Raw genomic sequence first — 20,471 nt, 5'->3', positions numbered from 1 at the left:
GTGTGTGTGTGTGTGTGTGTGTGTACGTACGTATGTATGTGTGTTTTGGTCATCTACAATCAAAGTCTGTCATTTACTTCTGGATTTACTTTGGAGAGCCGGTCCTCTGTTGAAGTGAGGGCAACAGCCTCAAAATTCTTCTGAAGAAAGCCCTGCCCCTACTCAATACAATTTACAGAACAATATATGGAAGAGTTGTCTAAATATATATATATATATATATATATATATATATATATATATATATATATATATGTAATATAAATTAAATATCAAATTAAATCTTGAGAGAGTGTCACTCAACAACTCTCCTCTGTCATCAGAAAACATGAGAAAAAAAAGAAGCTAGATTTTCTCTAAAGAAATCTTTCAAGTTTTGCATCCTGCAGCAAGCACACAGACAAAACAGTTAAGAGTAAAGTACGTTCATTTCTCTTCCCTACTCAAAAGGTTTTTTTAATCCCCCCTGTCCTATTCTAGGGTTTTATATTTCTGCTCTCAGCCTGCTCCATGCTCACTTATGAGAGAAGCGCTGTAATGAAATTAAATAACAATCATTTTAAAAACACAATCAATCATCTCTACTTCTAGCCAAACTCCTGCAAACTGAAATGTCACAGTGCATGTCCAAAGTATTGTAGCCATTGTAAAAGACTAGCTTTTAAAAAGTCTTCATTGTTTAGTGTTTTTTCACATCATCTGTTTGTAATTTTAATAGAGAAAAAAAAGCTAAGAAAAGGAAACAAATAGGCTTTTGCAAATACAGCTATTTGCTGATCATTTGATACAAATGTGCCTGCGTGCATTGTGAGGGAAAAGAGGGAGGGACTGAAGGAGGGAGCGAGGGAGAGGAAAGAAAAAATGTTTTAAGCTTGAATCATGTGACGTATGTTTTGGCCATTTTAGTAGCCTGCAGTCATGTTTACATGTAGTGTCAGTGTTCAGGAGATTAGACCATTTATTCCTGGCTGTCTTTCACTATTTATTTGCTTCTTTATCACACAAGTCTGCAAAAGCTAAAACATGCAACCCTTTTTTCTCTTTTTTTACTTTGAGTAGGATGACTCAGCCCTGCTGTTTTTCTGTGAGGGAAAGAGAAGGATGGCAGCTGGTGGAAACAGAAACTCTGAGAGATTCTCTGTAGATAGGAAAAAAAGGGAGAGTCTGAAAGAGACTTTAAATGTAAAACATGAACGCTTGATAACAGAACAGAAAGAGAGAAAGAAAGAAAGAAAGAAAAAAAGAAAGAAGTGTTTTGTTTGGGAAGTTTTAAAGTGGTCTTTGATTAATCACCAGTGGGTGGGGCTTTGGGTGTGGGAGATTGTCATCAAATTTTTCTCTGTGTGGACCTCTAGAGCAACAGAGAAGAAGAGAACGAATACACACACAGAGAGAGAGAGAGAGAGAGGGAGAGCTGTATTCGTGTGTAGGACTGAAGGATTGGACGTAGAGCATGTTTGAATATGGATGTACGTGTGCTTCAAAAGATGACCGGGTAGAAAATGTTGAAGTGTGTATGTGAAAAGATGCACATACAGACTCGTCAGACACACCCTGAAGATTATTATTGAAGAACACCAGGAGTGAGGGATTCCCCTCGAGAGAGAAAGAGAGAGAGAGAGAGAGAGAGAGAGAGAGAGAGCAAGAGAGAGGAAAAGGGAAAGACAAGGATGAAGTACCGCCGCAGGGTAAGACTTCTTGTTTTAATTACATCTTTCTATGTGGGTGTGTCATGTACGTCTGCATTTCTGCATTCAAAATGTGACGTTTTAGTTTTGTGAAGGTGAAAACCAACATCCCGCGCTTGTGTATTTGGTTACGTGGTGGGTTACACAAGTTCTTCTGATTGCTTGAGTGAGTACAGAGGTTTTGTTGCTGTTTTACCACTCATTTATGCACAGCATGTCATGCATAGCACTGGTGACAGATCTCTTTCTTATGAGGGCAGTCTGCCTATCTAAGTGTCCTAGCTAGAGATCACTCATATGAACTGCAGAGCAAAGAACGGCCCTTATAAGGAAGAGCTAGAGACTTATAAACTCAAAAGCCAAGAGAAACGGCTCAGTGCCAGATTATACAGCAAAGCTGTGCTACACCTCCCTCAGGGATACAGTACCCACATTCTCAGCTGTAGGAATGGGTTAGCAACGCTACTGCTTTTGAAATACAATACAGAGCAATCAAACTTCAGCTGAGGGGTTTTGATAGGCAGTGTGTGAGACAGATCCTTACAGTTTGAGTCATTCAACATCGTATTTGTTGTGTAAATTTAACACAAAATGCAGCGAAAGACCATTTTCTCATCTGCAACTATCAGTCAACCTTTGTACTTAAACCGTGTTATATGGGACTTCAGTACTGGTGTGTAAAATTTTCTAATGGCTTTTTTGGAAAGTGAATTTTGTTGCTTCTGTTTCTTATGCTTTCTAGCTTTAAGTTCCTGCTCTTATTTTATGATTGTTAAAGCGGATGTGTATCATGCTTTGCTCTATCTCGTTTTAGTCTTAAATATCTAAAAAGTAGGGCTGCATCCATCTTTTCTCCAAAAAGTCTTTCATTTTTAAAAAAAATACTTTTAAAACAGTTTCAGCTTTACAAATCTCTCAAAAAAAGTGTCTGGATGCCTGATCTACTGAATCAACATGTCACAAGTGCGCCACCTTCCACTTAGCAACTGACTACATCTTGTGAAATCACTGTGATTTAATACAGGGGAACAACAGCAGTGTGATCAATCTAGGCTGGTTCCTGGAGTGAAGGATCACACCAGTGAGATTAGACTGCTTGATCTCACGAGGAAATTTAACCTTTTGTCAGCTTAGTGGGTAATTCGTTCAAATTCATACGAGTTATTTGAAAATGTATGATTTTTAAACAGAGGGGTGGCCCCAAATCCCAACTTTAAACCCAACCATTTTTGGAGGATAAGCAAGTCGTACTAAATTATACAAATGAGATTAAATGAATTCATATGAATTAGCCACTAAATCTAAATTTTCTGAATTGGAGTGAGATAGCGATGGATTAGAACTAGTGCATGATATTGGAAAAATCCAACATTGCAATATTTTTTTTTATTCTGCGATTATATATTGCGATATGAATACAATTTCACTAGATGAGTTAAATAACTGTTTGGAAAAAATATATAATTTTAGATGAATTGGGATGATTCTGTACGGGAGTGCATTAAATATATTAAAATATCTACAAAATTAGATACATTTAGTAGAGAAAAAGATACAACTTAAATAAACAGCGTCTTTTTGGTTTCTGAGGTATTCAGGTATGCAGTCATTGAACAACTGTTAAATAAAACTGCATAGCCTTCGTTTTATAAACAATTAGTAAGACTTTACAATAAGGTTGCATTAGTTAGTGCAAAACAATACATCTTTTACAGTATTTGTTTATGTTAATTAGCATTAGTTAATGAAAACAGTTGCTTATTGTTAGTTCATGTTAACTCACAGTGCGTTAATGTTAACAAGCATGATTTTGAATGTTAATGTTAAAAGCACTGTTTATAATTAGTTCAAGTTAGTAAATACATTAACTAATGAAACCTTATCGTAAAGTGTGCCATTAATTTTTTCTTCAGTCAATTTCTTATGCTTGAATGCTTTTAAAACCCTCAGACAGTCACAGGCCTCAAAAACCCTTGACTATAGTCTAGACTCACCATTGCATATACTCGCGATTTGACTATTGTGTACGATCACATTGCCATATTGATGCTGAAACGATATGTTGTGTAGCCCTAATAAGAACGTTCAGTGCATCACTGATCAGCTGCTAAATTCAAATCTGCCCTCCCGCAAGGCAAAACACGCAGAACTAAACATATGTGATTTGAAAAATGAATGCTGTTATCTATGAAAGACAGCAATAGAAATCATTTTACACGTACTGTTGCAATGTGTGATATTCACAACAGAAATACTCTGTTTAGGTAACTAGAATATTTATTCTATTCTTCTCCCAGTTAAACAGAGACTTATTTTTATAATTTACTTTAACGTATGTAATTTATTGTAAGCTGATATAATGATTTGTTGTAAATCTAGTAGCTTTAATCTCTCTACAGCAGTGCATAGAGCTGTGGTGTGTCATAAATCAAATGTGTTGCAACAGAAATATAAAAGTTATGCTTTTTAAATAACTCCTGAAGGGCAAGCGGCTGAAGTATTTAAATCTTACGTGTGAAAGGGTTCAATTAACTATGGCTGAACAAGATTAGCTTTCCTTTACATTCAAAAAGGGCTAGTCGAAAGCTAGTTTCCTGCAACTTTCACATGCTAAGCAGGGCTGCACCTGGTTAGTACCTGGATGGGAGACCACATGGGATAGCTGTGTTGCTTCTTGAAATTGTGACCAGCAGGGGGCGCTCAATGTGCAATCTGTGTGGGTCCTAATGCCCCAGTATACTGATGGCGACTCTATACTGCTCAGTGAGTGCCTCTTTTGGATGAGACGTTCAACCGAGGTCCTGACTCTCTGTGGTCTTTAAAAAAAAAAGAGTCAGGGTTTAACCTCAGCATCCTGGCCAAATTTACCCACTGGCCTCTGTCCGTCATGGCCTCCTAACCATTCCCATATCATAATTGGCTTCATCACTCTGTCTCCTCTCCACCAATCAGTTGGTGTTTGGTGTGCAGTCTGATGCAATATGGCTGCCATCGTGTCATCCAGGTGGATGTTGCACACTGGTGGTGGATGAGGAGATTCTCCACAAAAAATGTGTAAGGCGCTTTGAGTGTCCAGAAAAGCGCTAAATTTATTATTATTATTATTATTATTATTATTATTATTATTATTATTATTATTAAAAACATGCTTTTTTGGAACTTATTGTCAGTCAAATCATTGTCTGTGGTTACTGATTTTGTGCCCCATGTGTCTTGTTATAGCTTATGTTTATAGTCTAATGTTTGATTCCTTAGTTTGAATTCTTAGTTATTGTCTATATCTAAGTGCTGCTTTGTTTACTCTTACTTGCTGGATTCATTGGGTGTATTGGGTGATTAATACAGATGAATACATGCAGCTTTACAGTAGTGATCACAGTACTGGAGTAAAATATACTGTATTTATTTATGAAACAACTAAAGTTTTTCTGTATTTTCATCAACTATAAATGCAAAAAAAAAAATTTCTTTTCACTGAAGAGAAATCACTTTAGTGGTGAAACATAACATAACTTTTAAAGCCAAATCTTTTATTTTTTATTTGTTTTTAAATTGCTATTACTATTAAAAACTAATACTAAAAAAGCAAAAGCACTAGACAGTTTAAACCTGTAATTCTATTGAGAAATAACACAGAATTTCCACAGCCATATCACCCTGCAGCCCAAGACTGGGTTACTCACTGAAGCTAAGCAGTGCTGAGCCTGGTTAGTACCTGGATGGGAGACCACATGGGAAAATTAAATTGATGTTGGAAGTGGTTTTAGTGAGGCTAGCAGGGGGCACTCAACTTGTGGTCTGTGTAAGCCTAATGCCACAGTATATTGAAGGGGACACTATACTGTCATTGAGAGACATACTTTGGATGAGACGTTAAACTGAGGTCCCCACTTTCTGTAGTCATTAAATATACCATGGTACTTCTTGTAAAGAGTAGGGGTGTAACCCTGGTATCCTGGCCAATTTCCCTCCATCGACCTTCACTGATCATGGCCAATCATCCACAACCACCGAACTAGCTTTATCACTGTCTCTTCACTCCACCAAAAGCTGGTATGTGGTAAGCTCATGGTGCCGTTGTCCTGTGGCTGCCTTTGCATCATCCAAGTGGATGCTGCACACTGGTGGTGGTGTGGAAAGACTCCCCTCATGATTGTGAAGTGCTTTGGTTGTATGGCCATACACGATAAATGCGCTATAGTTTTGAACACTTTTGATCTGACTCAGCATGTTCAAGGACCCACACACAATCGTGGACACACTCTTGATCTACTTATAACTAAGGGTTTACACATTTCATCAACTGTTGTTAAGGATGTTGCACTATCTGATCATTTCTGTATTTTCTTTGACATATTGATCACTCCAGCTATTAAAGACAGATCTGTCTCTGTCAGAAAGAGATGCATCAATGAGAACACTAATGAGCAGTTTATGAAGGCCATATCGCTAGCACCAAGTATATCTGCAGACTCTGTTGATTCTCTCCTTGATTTGTTTAATTCTAAAGTTAAGAATGTCATAGATGACATTGCTCCTGTTAAAGCCAAGAATATAACTAGCAGGCAAAGGGGATCTTGGACTAGGTCCCCAAGAATAAAAATGACGAAAAGACAGTGCAGAAAAGCTGAGCGTATGTGGAGAAAGACGAAACTAGTAGTCCATTATAATATCTATAAAGACAGTCTTCGTGCTTTTAATATGGAACTAAAAACTGCTAGGCAGACTTTCTTCTCAAGCCTTATAAACAGCAACGTAAACAATGCTCGTAAACTCTTTGCAACAATAGAGAAACTCACAACCCCCCCCCAGTCGGATTCCCAGTGAGCTACTCTCTGAAAGCAAATGTAATGAGTTTGCTCATTTCTTTACTGACAAGATCAATAATATCAGAAAGGCAATCAGCTCATCCAATCAGCCAAATTGTGTCGACGTCAGACTAGCTCAACCACAACTTAAGAAATCAGACATTATGTCCGATTTGATGGCAATTAATGGCAAAATCTTAGAAGAGATCGTGCAAGTTATGAAAACATCAACCTGCAGTCTTGACACGCTCCCCACATCATTCTTTAAAACGGTGTTTACCTGCTTAGAAATGGATCTTCTAAAAGTGGTAAATGCTTCACTTCTCTCAGAGATTTTTCCTAACTCACTTAAAACTGCAGTTGTTAAACCCCTCTTGAAGAAGAGCAACCTGGATAACACCATATTGAGCAATTACAGGCCCATCTCAAATCTCCCTTTCATTGGCAAAATAATTGAAAAAGTTGTTTTTAACCAGGTTAACAAGTTCTTAAACTACAAGGGGTGTTTGGACAATTATCAATCTGGTTTCAGACCACATCACAGTACAGAGAGCGCCCTTATAAAGATAATCAATGACATCCGCCTAAATACAGATTCAGGCAAACTAACAGTGCTGGTACTGCTCGATCTCAGTGCCGCATTTGACACTGTCGATCACAGCATACTTCTGGATAGGCTGGAAAACTGGGTTGGGCTGTCTGGGACGGTCCTCAAATGGTTCAGATCTTACCTTGAAGGAAGAGGTTACTATGTCAGTATAGGTGACCATAGGTCGAGGTGGACACCCATGACATGTGGAGTCCCACAAGGCTCGATTCTGGCACCACTCCTGTTTAACCTTTATATGCTCCCTCTGAGCCAAATAATGAGAAAAAAACAAATCTCCTACCACAGTTATGCTGATGACACTCAGATCTACCTAGCCTTACTGCCTAATGACTACAGCCCCATTGACACCCTCTGCCAATGCATTGATGAAATTAACAATTGGATGTGCCAAAACTTTCTTCAGTTAAACAAAGAGAAAACTGAAGTGATTGCGTTTGGGAACAGAGATGAGGTTCTCAAGGTGAATGCGTACCTTGGCTCTAAGGGTCAAACAACAAAAAATAAGGTCAAAAATCTTGGTGTGACTCTGGAGTCAGATCTGAGTTTTAATAGTCATATCAAAACAGTTAGTAAATCAGCATACTATCATCTCAAAAACATTGCAAGAATTAGATGCTTTGTTTCCAGTGAAGACTTAGAGAAACTTGTTCATGCTTTTATCAGCAGCAGGGTGGATTACTGTAATGGCCTCCTCACTGGCCTTCCCAAAAAGACAGTCAGACAGTTGCAGCTCATCCAGAACGCTGCAGCCAGAATTCTGACCAGAACCAGGAAATCAGAGCACATCACACCTGTCCTCAGGTCTTTACACTGGCTCCCAGTTACATTCAGAATAGATTTTAAAGTATTATTACTGGTCTATAAATCACTAAATGGCCTAGGACCTCAATACATTATAGATATGCTCACTGAATACAAACCCAACAGATCACTCAGATCTTTAGGATCAAATAAACTAGAAATTCCAAGAGTTCAGTCAAAGCAGGGTGAATCGGCTTTCAGCTATTACGCCCCTCGCTGCTGGAATCAGCTTCCAGAAATGATCAGATGTGCTCCAACATTAGACACGTTCAAATCAAGACTGAAAACACATCTGTTTAGCTGTGCCTTTACTGAATGAGCACTGTGCTACGTCCGACAGATCGAACTATTATGTTTTTCTCTTCTTTTTAATTCTTTTATAACACATTTTATCAGATTTTATTTTATTTCTATTTTTACCATTTCTATTATTTGTTTTTTTATTTCTCTTATACTTGTTTCTTTTATTCCTGTTTATGTAAAGCACTTTGAATTGCCACTGTGTATGAAATGTGCTATATAAATAAACTTGCCTTGCCTTGCCTTGCCTATATAAATACAAATTACATTACATTACATATAATAAACTTGACTTTCAGGCTAATTAGTGAATATTTTTTAATATAATATCAACTTCAACTTGTGAGAGTGCAGTCATTCTCTAAAATATCATTTGTCTGATAAAATGGACATTTTTGGCAATGAGAGTTTTACTCTGAGCACATAATTTAATTTGGAGAAAAGTGCTCACGCGAGACACATTTTAACTGTAAACACCATGTGTAAATAGTGATGTCTCTCAGCTGACTACTTGTGCTTGAATCACCCGGGATGGGTGTTAAAACTAAGTGCAAACAGGCCGACTCTACGGGGCCACGGGATCATGAACTTGCAGATTTCTCTCTCCTTTCTTTCTACAACTAAACTAGAGAGCTGTATCGGTGTCTAAACAGGGCCTGAGATAAACAGAAGGGCAAAGATGAGATATGCTGAACTTTTAAACCTCATCACAGCATGAACACAGCATGCATGTAATGTGAGCTTAAAGATTATGGTTTGTGGTGCCTTTAGAAGGGTATTTATTGTTGCTTTATGTAGTTTTTTAATCTCATTCTAATAATCAATTCACTGACACCCATCAGCTATTTGTATGTTATCAAAAAGTTCCTCCAAAGGGATAGCTTGTAATCTCTGCTTATGTGAAGTCTGTATTTGTGATATTGATTGGGTTTTTAAGACATCCTGCTGTAATTCTTTGTTTAAGGAAAATCTGCTAGACAGCCCTAGAGCTATTTGAGCAGTGCTGACATTTGTCTTTGCAGCAGTTTATACTGAACACACTTTTAACCCTGCAGCCTTAAACTCCTGCAGATTGGAATCTGTCATTATCTAGTGCAGCCTTTTTTTCAAACATACCAAACATATACTGTATATCAGTATTGCGTGCATTATCAGTGGTATTCAGTTCTTCAGAAGGGTATCCGCTTAGGAACTGTTTGCTGGTGTAATTATTGAGTGGTGACAGAGGTGAGGATCCAAATGCAGATTTATTTGAGAGTAGTCAGACAGGCAATGTTAGTACAGGAGCAAACAGTAGTATAAGAGAAATCCAAAAGAGTAATCATAGTCACAGGTGAAGTCCGAGGTGGCAAAACAAACATAAACAATGAAAAAACAAGGGTCAAAAACCAAAACTAGACTAGAAAGAAAACCCTTATGAACAGGGGCGGACTAAGTGATTTAGGGACCTTATGCAGTTCCAGGTATGGGGCCCTAGCACTGAAACTCACAACATTCTCTTGACTTTCTCTATAGATATTTTTCTGTAGATTAGTTTTTTTTTTAAATAAACTGCATGTAATATATATATATATATATATATATATATATATATATATATATATATATATATATATATATATTTAAAGTATATATTATATATTTTTATATTTAAAGGAACCCGTATCTTCTTAATGTAAAATTACATGCAATAAATTCACAAAAATCTATGTACACTTAATTAGCCATTTTTTTGTGATTTAGATCTTAATATTAATTAAAAAAAAAACATTTAAACAAATTTAATTCACAATCAATCAAACTAATCTTGTCACCATTTTTTCCTATAAATTAAATAATTGCTGTTTGTGAACTGGCAGCCTTTACTTTTCATTGGGAAATGATATTTTATTGAACAGATCCTCTTTTAACAAGCTCACAGGGCTCATCATCTGACAGGTGTTTTGGCCAGAAAACAGGATCATGCAGGGAACTGAATTTCATTGTTTGTCTTATTTCTATTTTGTTCCCTCTAATGTTCTAAAAATAGTCACTCTTGAACATTCTACTGAGATCGCTGGCAGGCCGGCAGTGTCTTTGAACTGATCACACCACGCCTATGTGCAGTACGTTCCTCTATTCATGGGCGCCCCCGGTTTTGAAAAGAAGTAATAACGTTAAAATATTAACAGTTATAGACAAATTTTACAACATCTGATATAAAATTTACAAGAGAGCTATATGTTTAATATAGGGTTTAATCAGGGCCTCCTAATTCCCCGGGGCCCTAAGCGGCTGCTTACCTCGCTTATTGGTTAAGTCCACCCCTGTTTACGAAATACTCACTAGGGAAACAAGACTCAGCACTGGATGAATGTGTGTGTGACGTGTATATTTAGTCCCAGTAATCAGTAATGATGAGTCTCCGCTGCATGTATAATCAAGTAATGATCTGGAACTGATGTGTGACTGCAGTGCATAGTGGGATTTGTAGTTCAGTTCAGTGGCAGATGTGATGTGTAGATTGCCCTCTAGTGTGTCTGGTGGGCACTCAACTGAGTGACTTAAACAGCTGGATTTATAGCAGTGACTCTATATGAAAAGGGTTTAGTTTGAGCAGGTAAACTATTATAGAGATCATCTAGAACAGTGTTTCTCAACCATGTTGGAGAACGATCAGCTCTGCACATTTTCCATGTCACCTGATTCAGATCACCAGCTCATTAGCAAAGACTAAAAGACCTAAAATAGGTGTGAAAGCGAATGAGACATCCAAAACATGTAGTGTTGGTGGTCCTCCAGGAATGTGGTTGAGACACACTGCTCTAGAACAGGGGTGCCCAAACTTGGTCTTGGTGGGCTGATGTCCTGCAGAGTTTAGCCCCATCCCCAATTAGACACCTGACCTAGCTTATGTGTTACAAATCTCTTAGTAGATATACTAGATACATCCTGAGAGGTGTGAATTGAAGCTAGCTGGAGCTAAACAGGCCCTGCAAAACAGAGTGTGGGTAGTACCCCTGCTCTGTATAAGAAATTGTCTGACATTTATTTTAGACAGAAATCAGAAATAGATAGAAATATAAACATTTATTTATTGTTGTTATTTTTTATTATCATTATTTATTTAAATTCTTAGTGCAGGTAGATGTTGATCTGCATTTTATGAATCCACAAATGTACCAAGGTTTCAGCTAAAATCTTCTTTAATGTTCTCCTGAAGAAAAAATCTAATGTACATCTTTAAAGGTCTCTAATTTTGTGTGAACCATCCATAAAACTACAGTCCATACATATTTCCCTGTTATTTATTTGTTGTTGTTCATTCATACAGTTTTCCCCAGGAGTGCATGTGCCTTTATTGGAATGAAATATCACGTTCTTCCATGCCTGTCTATGATTGCTACCAGTAGATTATTTTGCCTACCCTTAACATTTCATGTAAAAACATTCAATAGTTGATCATTAATACTGCATGTCAATTGTGTAAGAGAATGGTCACTTGTTTATCAGTATAGAGTGACATAAAACTTTAATCTGGATCAGAATTAATGCTAATAGTCAACATTCTAGAACTGTGTCCCAATCAACACACTATGAAATCAATTATTATATGCACTGTGTTGTTGTAAGTTTAAGTTGTCTTTCAATGCGTAATTATAGTTATGACAGTTGTGTGCATGAAGTACGTACATTCTTTTCCATTTTTCTTATCAAGTTGGTAATCTTTTAATTAAGAACAGACTACTGCCTCAATTTCGACAAAACATTTACAGATTAGTGCTAATATAAGCAAAATTGGATGAAGCTAAGATGTACAATGTAAGGTCATTGCTTGTTTGGTCATTAGGAATTTATGCAATCAAATTTGTCCATCTGACTGAACTAGAGCACTTTAAGTCCAACTTTGAACAGGCTGTTCTGGGTACAGTCAGAAACTCAAGTCACTTTTTGCCACTTCATTTGATACTCTTTTAGTATAAAAATTACCTTTAAATGAAATAAATCTCTGCCCACGATTCCTAAACAAGCTCCCAAGTTTTATACAAAAGCATTCCAAACTTGGCTTCAGTTGAACTAATAAATATTCAGTCTGTCAGACTGACTCAAGCACGTTGTTAACAACACTCAAGGTCAGAAACTGTAGTTAAAATTGCCAATAACATTAACTTTAAAAAATGCTGTAAGAAGTTACGATTTCACATCCATGTTTTTATATATTGAATTATACACTCACCGGCCACTTTATTAGGTACACCTTACTAGTACTGGGTTGGAAACCCCTTTTGCTTTAATCCTTCGTGACATCGATTTGTTAACGTACTGGAAATATTCCTCCGAGATTTTGGTCCATATTGAAATGATAGCATCACGCAGTTGCTGCAGATTTGCCGGCTGCACATCCATAATGCGAATCTCCCATTCCACCACAATAGGGAGACCACCGCAATGTTTTTCCAATCTTCTGTTTTCCAATTTTGGTGAGCCTGTGTGAATTGTAGCCTCAGTTTCCTGTTCTTAGCTGACAGGAGTGGCACCCGCTGTGGTCTTCTGCTGCTGTAGCCCATCCGCCTCAAGGTTTGACATGTTGTGCATTCTGAGAAGCTCTTCTGCATACCTTGATTGTAACGTGATTATTTGAGTTAATGTTGCCTTTCTATCAGCTGGAACCAGTCTGGCCATTCTCCTCTGACCTCTGGCATCAACAAGGCATTTGTGCCTACAGAACTGCCGCTCACTGGATATTTTATTTTAATAGGACTATTTTCTGTAAACCCTAGATGGTTGTGCGTGAAAATCAAAGTAGATCAGAAGTTTCTGAAATACTCAGACCTGCCCGTCTGGCACCAACAATCATGCTACGTTCAAAGTCACGTAAATCATCTTTCTTCCCCATTCTGATGCTGTGTGGATTGTCTTGAATTTGTCTACATGCCTAAATGCATTGAGTTGCTGACATGTGACTAGCTGATTAGAAATTTGCATTAACAAGCAGTTAGACAGGTGTACCTAATAAAGTGGCCGGTGAGTGTTTAAGCTGTTATAAAAGGTAGTCCAGTCAGAAAAATGAATTATCTAAGAATTCATTAGTTCGTCTCAAAATACAAGTTATTAAGTTAATAATGAAGATGATGTTTATTTAACTTGGTTGATATAAAAAGCTTGGCCAATTTAAAAGTGGATCACAGCAAATAGGATTAACACAATGAGAAGAGGAATGCATTGGGACATTATGTGCAGGAGTGTGATTTCATGTTTGAACGCCTGCATTCTAGTGTATAGTAAAAACAAAACGCGCACACACACAGGGCTGAAAGAACAATGGATAAAGAATGGCAGTGGGAAGGATTTGAAAGTGCAGGTGTCCAGGGAGAGAGGTATCTGGTGGGTCACTAAAACCTTGTTAGTCATTTTAGTGGACCCTTATCGCTCATCCATTGGAAAAGAATCTGTGGAACAACAGTGGAGCAGAGCCAAGGAAAGGGAACATCCACTCACACACACCACAGATTATTGTTCTAACATGAGCTTCCACAGGTGACCTTCCTGTCTCTCTCACAAACACACACACACACACACACACACACACACACACACACACACACACACACACACACACACACACACACACACGCTCTTTCTTTCTGAACCCACTCCAAACACACACTTCCTCAAGCACTTAAAGTCTTGTCAGATTTTCCACTGAATTCACATGCAGAGGTACCAGCGCTAACTCACAAAAACAGACAACTGTGTTTGTGTGTCAGGAACTGAAGCCAAACTGTTTAAAGAAACCCCTTTTGTAGGAGAACTTGTACTTGCATGAGTGTGTGGTGTTTGTCTTTTGTTGATTTTTTTTTTTGACTTGTTGCTGTGTATATTTGTGCTGTTTTAGTCAATTGGTAGTATTTTTTTAAGAGGGATGCAAGATTTTTTCGAAGGTGTAGAAAGAAAAGAGCTTACAAATTACTCCGATCATTTCCTAAACAAACACAGAAGTGGCAGTGATGTGTAAAATTGTGCGAAAATCCACGGAACTTTCCTCAGAACTGTTAGCTGCAGATTCCCCGCAGACTTGGTTATAAGTCTACAAATACCCACTCTCAGTTCCTGTTCTGTAGCTCTGATGTGTGTAAATGTGTGAATCAGAGTTCTCTATGTGTGTTTTTTTTTTCTACTTTCTGTCTTTGTCTCTCTCTCTACAGGAGGTTGGTGTAGAGGGTGGAGTACGGTTAATGATGGAGAGCGCTCTGTCAGCCAGAGACCGGGTCGGCGTTCAAGATTTCTTGCTCTTGGAGAACCCCAACAGTGAAGCCGCTTTCATTGAAAACCTGCGCCGGCGGTACAGAGAGGGTCTCATTTATGTAAGACACATACACAAAAATGTTATATTATATCTTATGATAATATAACAATATTCAACTGTATATTCATTAATTATTATTAAAAATAGTATAACATTTCAAGCACAATCCAATATTTATTATTTAGTAACTGCCCCACACATTTGAAGCTATTTTTATTATGTGGGACCTAGACGCATTTTATTTCCTCTCTTCAAAATGTTACTTTTTTTTTGCCCTGAAATTGACCCCGCAGTCAACATTAGCCATTGTAAACACTTAACTGGATTAAAAATAATACTTTATTTATCTTTTTTATATATATATTTTTACCTTGTGTTATTCAAACACCACATAAAGTATCCAGCTTCACAACTCTCTTTTAACACTGATAAAAATAATAAGAAATGTTTCTTAAACATGACTGTTCATTCATTTTCCTTCGGCTTAGTCCCTGATTATTAGGGGTCGCCACAGTGGAATGAACCGCCAACTATTCCAGCATATGTTTTTTCGCAACCCTTCCAGCTTCAACCCAGTACTGGGAAAAAAAAACATGACTGTTTGAAATTTTATTTCTAAAGGATGGTTGGACCTTGAAGACTGGAGAAATGGCTGCTGAAACTGCAGCTTTCTCATTGAGGAAAAAAAATGTAAATGCAAAGCAGTAATTTTATACAATAATATTTCCAATATACAGTGCTCAGCATGTACACTACCTGACAAAAGTCTTGTCGTCGATCCCAGTTGTAAGAGCAACAAATAATAACTTGACTGCTAGTTGATCATTTGGAAAAGTGGCAGAAGGTAGATTTTTTTCAATGAATCATCTGTTGAACTGCATGCCAATCATCACAAATACTGCAGAAGACCTATTAGAACCTGCATGGATTAAAGATTCTCAAAGAAATCAGTCAAGTTTGGTGAAGGAAAAATCATGGTTTGGGGTTACATTCAGTATGGGGGTGTGTGAGAGATCTGCAGAGTGGCTGGCAACATCTACAGCCTGAGGTATGAAGACATTTGTGCTGCCCATTACATTACAAACCACAGGAGAGGGCAAATTCTTCAGCAGGACAGCGCTCCTTCTCATACTTCAGCCTCCACATCAAAGTTCCTGAAAGCAAAGGTCAAGGTGTTCCAGGATTGGCCAGACCAGTCATCAGAGATGAGCATTATTGAAGATGTCTGGAGTATGATGATGGAGGAGGCATTGAAGATGAATCCAAAGAATCTTGATGAACTCTAGAAGTCCTGCAAGAACGCTTTCTTTGCCATTCCAGATGACTATTAATAAATTGTTTGCGTCATTGCAGAGATGTATGGATGCAGTCCTCCAAGCTCATGAGAGTCATACACAATATTAATTCTTTTTCCACTACACCATGACTTTATATTCTATACTGTACATTATTTCTGTTAAATCACAAGACTTTTATCTAAGCAAAGTCAGACCTTACTGTTTTAATTAAATCATTAAAAATCAAGGCATGATCATATTTTATTTTGGTAAAAATAAGCATAATCTAGAGGCCTTTGCCATTCATATAAGCCCTTTATGATACCAAATGATCAACTAGAAGTGAAGTTATTATTTGTTGATCCTAAAACTTGGATAGACGACAAGACTTGTCAGGGTTGTATGAGTACACCCATCACAAATCTATCTTTTACATTTTTCTTTATGATGATTTGCAATTATATATTTGTGCATATACATTAGGTTAGTCAGTTTTGAAGCCAAATCTGCAGCTAATCTAACAAGAAACTTAAGATCACAGTCCAAAAAATAGTACACCTAAATTAATGTGATAAGGGGAAAACATTTTTATTAACATTTACAAAAGAGGAAAAATCAAGAGAAACAAAAATATATATGAAATTATGTTAGCAATATTTAGCTTAAGTTTAAATGTATTATCTTTCTATTTCTAAAGATGTTTGGTGACTAAAGTATTGTCTGTTTAATAAATATGTTATGTTTAAATGCACCAAAATATATTACCTTTATTCACTGATAAATGGATAAAAAATATTTGTATTGGGATGTTCTCATTTATGCTGAGCTCTAACTGTTTTACTTAATATTATATTTTGTTTTTACAGTTTTTAATTAGTTTTAATTTTAATCAATCAATTAATAGAATAGGGACATCACGGGGCCACAGTGGGTAGCACGTTTGCTTCATAGCAAGAAGGTCGCTGGTTCGAGCCTCGGCTGTGTGGAGTTTGCATGTTCTCCTCGTGTTCGCATGGGTTTCCTCCAGGTGCTCCGGTTTCCCCCACAGTCCAAAAACATGTGGTGCAGGTGAATTGTGTAAGCTAAATTGTCCGTAGTGTATGTGTGTGAATGAGTGTGTTTCCCAGTCATGGTTTACAGCTGGAAGGGCATCCGCTGCGTAAAACATATGCTGGATAAGTTGGTGGTTCATTCCGCTGTGGCGACCCCTGATTAATAAAGGGACTAATCCAAAAAGAAAATGAATGAATGAATATAGGTGAATATACTGCAAGAGGCTCCACAAACTCCAAAAAAACTTTACTTTCTACATTTTTGCTTTTTGCTTTTTTTCTTCCTCACTCTTTCTCTCTATATAAGACATACATTGGGTCGGTGCTGGTGTCAGTGAATCCTTACCGGGAGCTGGAGATTTACTCTAAACAGAACATGGAGCGCCACAGAGGAGTGAACTTCTATGAGATTTCACCTCACATGTGAGTGTTAAGTGTGTGTGTGGTCGTGAGAATCCCTGAGAACATTCCGCCAATTCCCCTATTATGACTCACTTTCCTGGAGATTCCCGAGATTGGCTCCTGCAACTTTCCACTTCCACACATATTCACAATCACACCCTCACCATTAAAAAAGCATGAAATCCATGCTCACACACAAGCTATTCCAATCTGATTGGTGGATTAAAAAAGGTAGATTATTACACATTTTGTAAATTCACATTTTGCAGCTAATGCTAATGTCCTCTTAAACTTTTAAAAAATGTACCTTTAGCTTGTAAAAGTCCACTTAGAGTTTCTTTTCTCATCAATATACATAATATTGTCCAATCAGACTATGTACTCTAAATCAAGCATACTTTTCACTCTTTAACAGTGGGAGTTATCTGAATTTTCTCAGTAGAAAACATGTAAGTAGATGAAATAGAAGTTTGCTTATCAAATAATTTCAAGCAGTTTATAAAATGTAAAATTTCCTCACAATAAGTTTTTACCCACATGCTACAGTTACACTTTAAAACGCTTACTGCTTAACTGAATCTGTATTTATTACCTTATATGTTTTCAGTGATTTTATCTTTTTCTGTGTGACCTTAGCTTTGCCCTGGCGGATAATTCCTACCGTGCGCTGCGGACTGAGAGAAGAGATCAGTGTATTTTAATTTCTGGAGAGAGTGGTGCTGGAAAGACTGAGGCCTCCAAAAAAATACTTCAGTACTACACACACATCTGTCCCACTCGCAACAACACACACACTATCAGAGAAAGACTGCTGCAGTCCAATCCAGTTCTGGAGGTAAACACACACACAAACACTGCAAGCCACATTTACGAAACAGGGAAAATCAGTTTTCAATCCTGTAATATGGCAGTGCAAATTTCTGCGGGTGATTAATTGACACAATCTCAAAATAAAGGATATAGTAGGTCATTTTCTTTATGAATGACACAATCTTCCAAGAACAGCACAAATTAGGTTGCAGATGAACAGAACTGATAATAATTGTCAATACTAACACAAACTGGTTTAAGATATGTCTTGTCAACATTAAGTAATGAAACAAAATTCAGGAATTTTTGTAAATGCTTTTCTACTAAGCAGTATGGTATGGATTCGCACAGTATTGTTCTCCTCCATTTTGTTTGGCTCATTTTGCATTTCAACTGCAGATTAGTACACTGAAAAAAGTGTTGCATGCAAAACTGTTGCAAACAATTTATTTATGTTGAATTTAAACAAACAAATTGAATTTAATAATGTTCAACTTAATTTAAATTAGTTTAAATTCAGCCCAAATAAATTGTTTACAACCACTTAACGGAAAAAAATTAAGTAAATCCAAGGAATCATCTTTGAATAATTTTTTTCAGTGCATTTAAAGTTGGTGGGATTATCGCTTTAGTTGTGCCGCCTATACTGCTGTTACTTCCTGCATACTTTTGTATTCCGGGTCACTCCATCCTGCTGGATCAAGAGAATGTTTATAGTCTGGATCTATTCAGCTGGTAAAAAAAATGGTTTTGTTGTACAAACCAATAAAACAGCAGTGACTGCTGCTGACTATTTAAATGTTCTGGGTTTGGTGTTTCAGGTCACAAATCGAATGCCACTAAAGCTATGGTTACACTGCACTTTTTGCCCCACAGACTTCCATTCATGCGCATGTGAATGTGGCAGACTGGAAACGCAAGTTTGTGCAACAAGTTTTGCATTTCGCTGCATTTGAAAGTTCAAGTTTGGTGAATTCTGACCTGCGAAATCACATCAGGTGACTGTGTGAGACCAACAGAAGATCAAAACATGACCTCTCTGTGCAGACATGTAAAATATGGAGCAAACGCCTGCTTTTTTTAACGTCTAATCATCTTGTTTGATCCTGCTACTTTTTTGTATGCCGTACAACAGAATTTTGCAACTCTAGTGTGACCGCGGTTTAATGGTGATGATTCTCCATTATCAATCAGACCAGTCAGCAGTGTGGATACACCTTTTGTTAATACCATGTTTGATCCTTTGATTGAGGTTGTATTAAAAAAAGCATTAGGTACAGAATGTAGTGGAAAAGCCACCGTAGTAAATCACATTTTGCAATACATTTAACCATTTTCCCCATCTAAATTGTCTGAAAGGGAACTCACAAATGTAAATTAACCATATATCAATCATATATATTAATCATATATATTCTTTTAAATTGTGTCTCTAGTAAATATTGACAGTTTTTTAATCGCAAAAAAATGTGCATTGGCACAAGTTTAATTATTATAAGCTGTCAGTAAATGTGTACACATCATGCTAAATTTCTCTCTCATTCTGTCACAACAGGCTTTTGGGAATGCTAAAACTCTCCGCAATGACAACTCCAGTCGCTTTGGAAAATATATGGACATTCAGTTTGACTATAAGGTAAATGGACTTCTTATCATACAGACCACAACCCTTTACTGAAATAACACCTAACTCTGTTGATCGTATTTTGGACATATGGTAATGTGGTTTGAAATCACTCTGGCTACGGTGTGTTCATAAAAGTGAAAGTCGTTCATCTGTTGTGCACTGGTAAAACAGCTGTGTTTCTGTCATGTTCAGGGGGCTCCAATCGGAGGTCACATTCTCAATTACTTATTGGAGAAATCCCGTGTGGCCCATCAGAACCATGGCGAGAGAAACTTTCACATCTTCTATCAGCTGCTGGAGGGAGGAGAGGACCTGCTTTTGAAAAGACTTGGTTTGGACAAAACCAACCCACAACATTATCATTACCTCATTAAGGTGTGTTAATGTGAAGTGTATTTATGGCTCTGTTTGCACCTTAAGAGGAGTCTCCATCAATCTGAATACTCATGTATGATGCTAAATACAACACGGGTGGTTACATGCTATACATTTGAAAGCATGCTGATAGCAAGGTGAGAGTGTAATGCGTCTTTGCTGACTAATTGTGATCAGATCTCTGAAAATGCATGTTAATACCAGTTGGAAACACCCTGTGTGTGTACATGAAAGAGAATAAAATACTGTACATATTATATTATATTCTCTCTTGAATCTATTCTATTAACCTAGTTTTTCATAGCATATGATGTTGCATGCTTTGCATGTCATACTCTGCTTGCTTCCAATTCCTTACAAAAACCACCTGAATCATAAATTATCATTATTAAAGTTAGGAAAGGTTTAAGTGAATTACCAGAGTGTTCAGAGTGA

At 37.2% G+C, this 20,471-nt stretch overlaps 1 protein-coding gene across 2 annotated transcripts in view; it reads left to right on the top strand.

Annotated features, from left to right (window-relative positions):
• The window catches only part of myo1ca (myosin Ic, paralog a), a 52,730-nt gene that overhangs the window by 9,902 nt on the left and 22,357 nt on the right, over positions 1–20,471 (top strand). Inside the window, exons 1-6 of one of the 2 annotated variants that reach the window (XM_056458346.1) lie at positions 1,353–1,688; positions 14,393–14,551; positions 17,130–17,245; positions 17,861–18,059; positions 19,590–19,670; positions 19,854–20,036. In XM_056458346.1, coding sequence (XP_056314321.1) covers positions 1,671–1,688; positions 14,393–14,551; positions 17,130–17,245; positions 17,861–18,059; positions 19,590–19,670; positions 19,854–20,036 — 756 coding nt within the window. In that variant the 5' untranslated portion in view covers positions 1,353–1,670. Of the gene's footprint in view, positions 1–1,352; positions 1,689–14,392; positions 14,552–17,129; positions 17,246–17,860; positions 18,060–19,589; positions 19,671–19,853; positions 20,037–20,471 lie in introns of those variants that run through there. The other variant, XM_056458347.1, reaches the window with a different exon arrangement.

The sequence above is a fragment of the Danio aesculapii genome, chromosome 5 (genome assembly GCF_903798145.1).
Source record: "Danio aesculapii chromosome 5, fDanAes4.1, whole genome shotgun sequence".
In the NCBI taxonomy this organism is placed as follows: domain Eukaryota; kingdom Metazoa; phylum Chordata; class Actinopteri; order Cypriniformes; family Danionidae; genus Danio; species Danio aesculapii.
The sequence above is the reverse complement of the archived record's forward strand: the minus strand, read 5'-3'. Positions and strand labels throughout refer to the sequence as shown.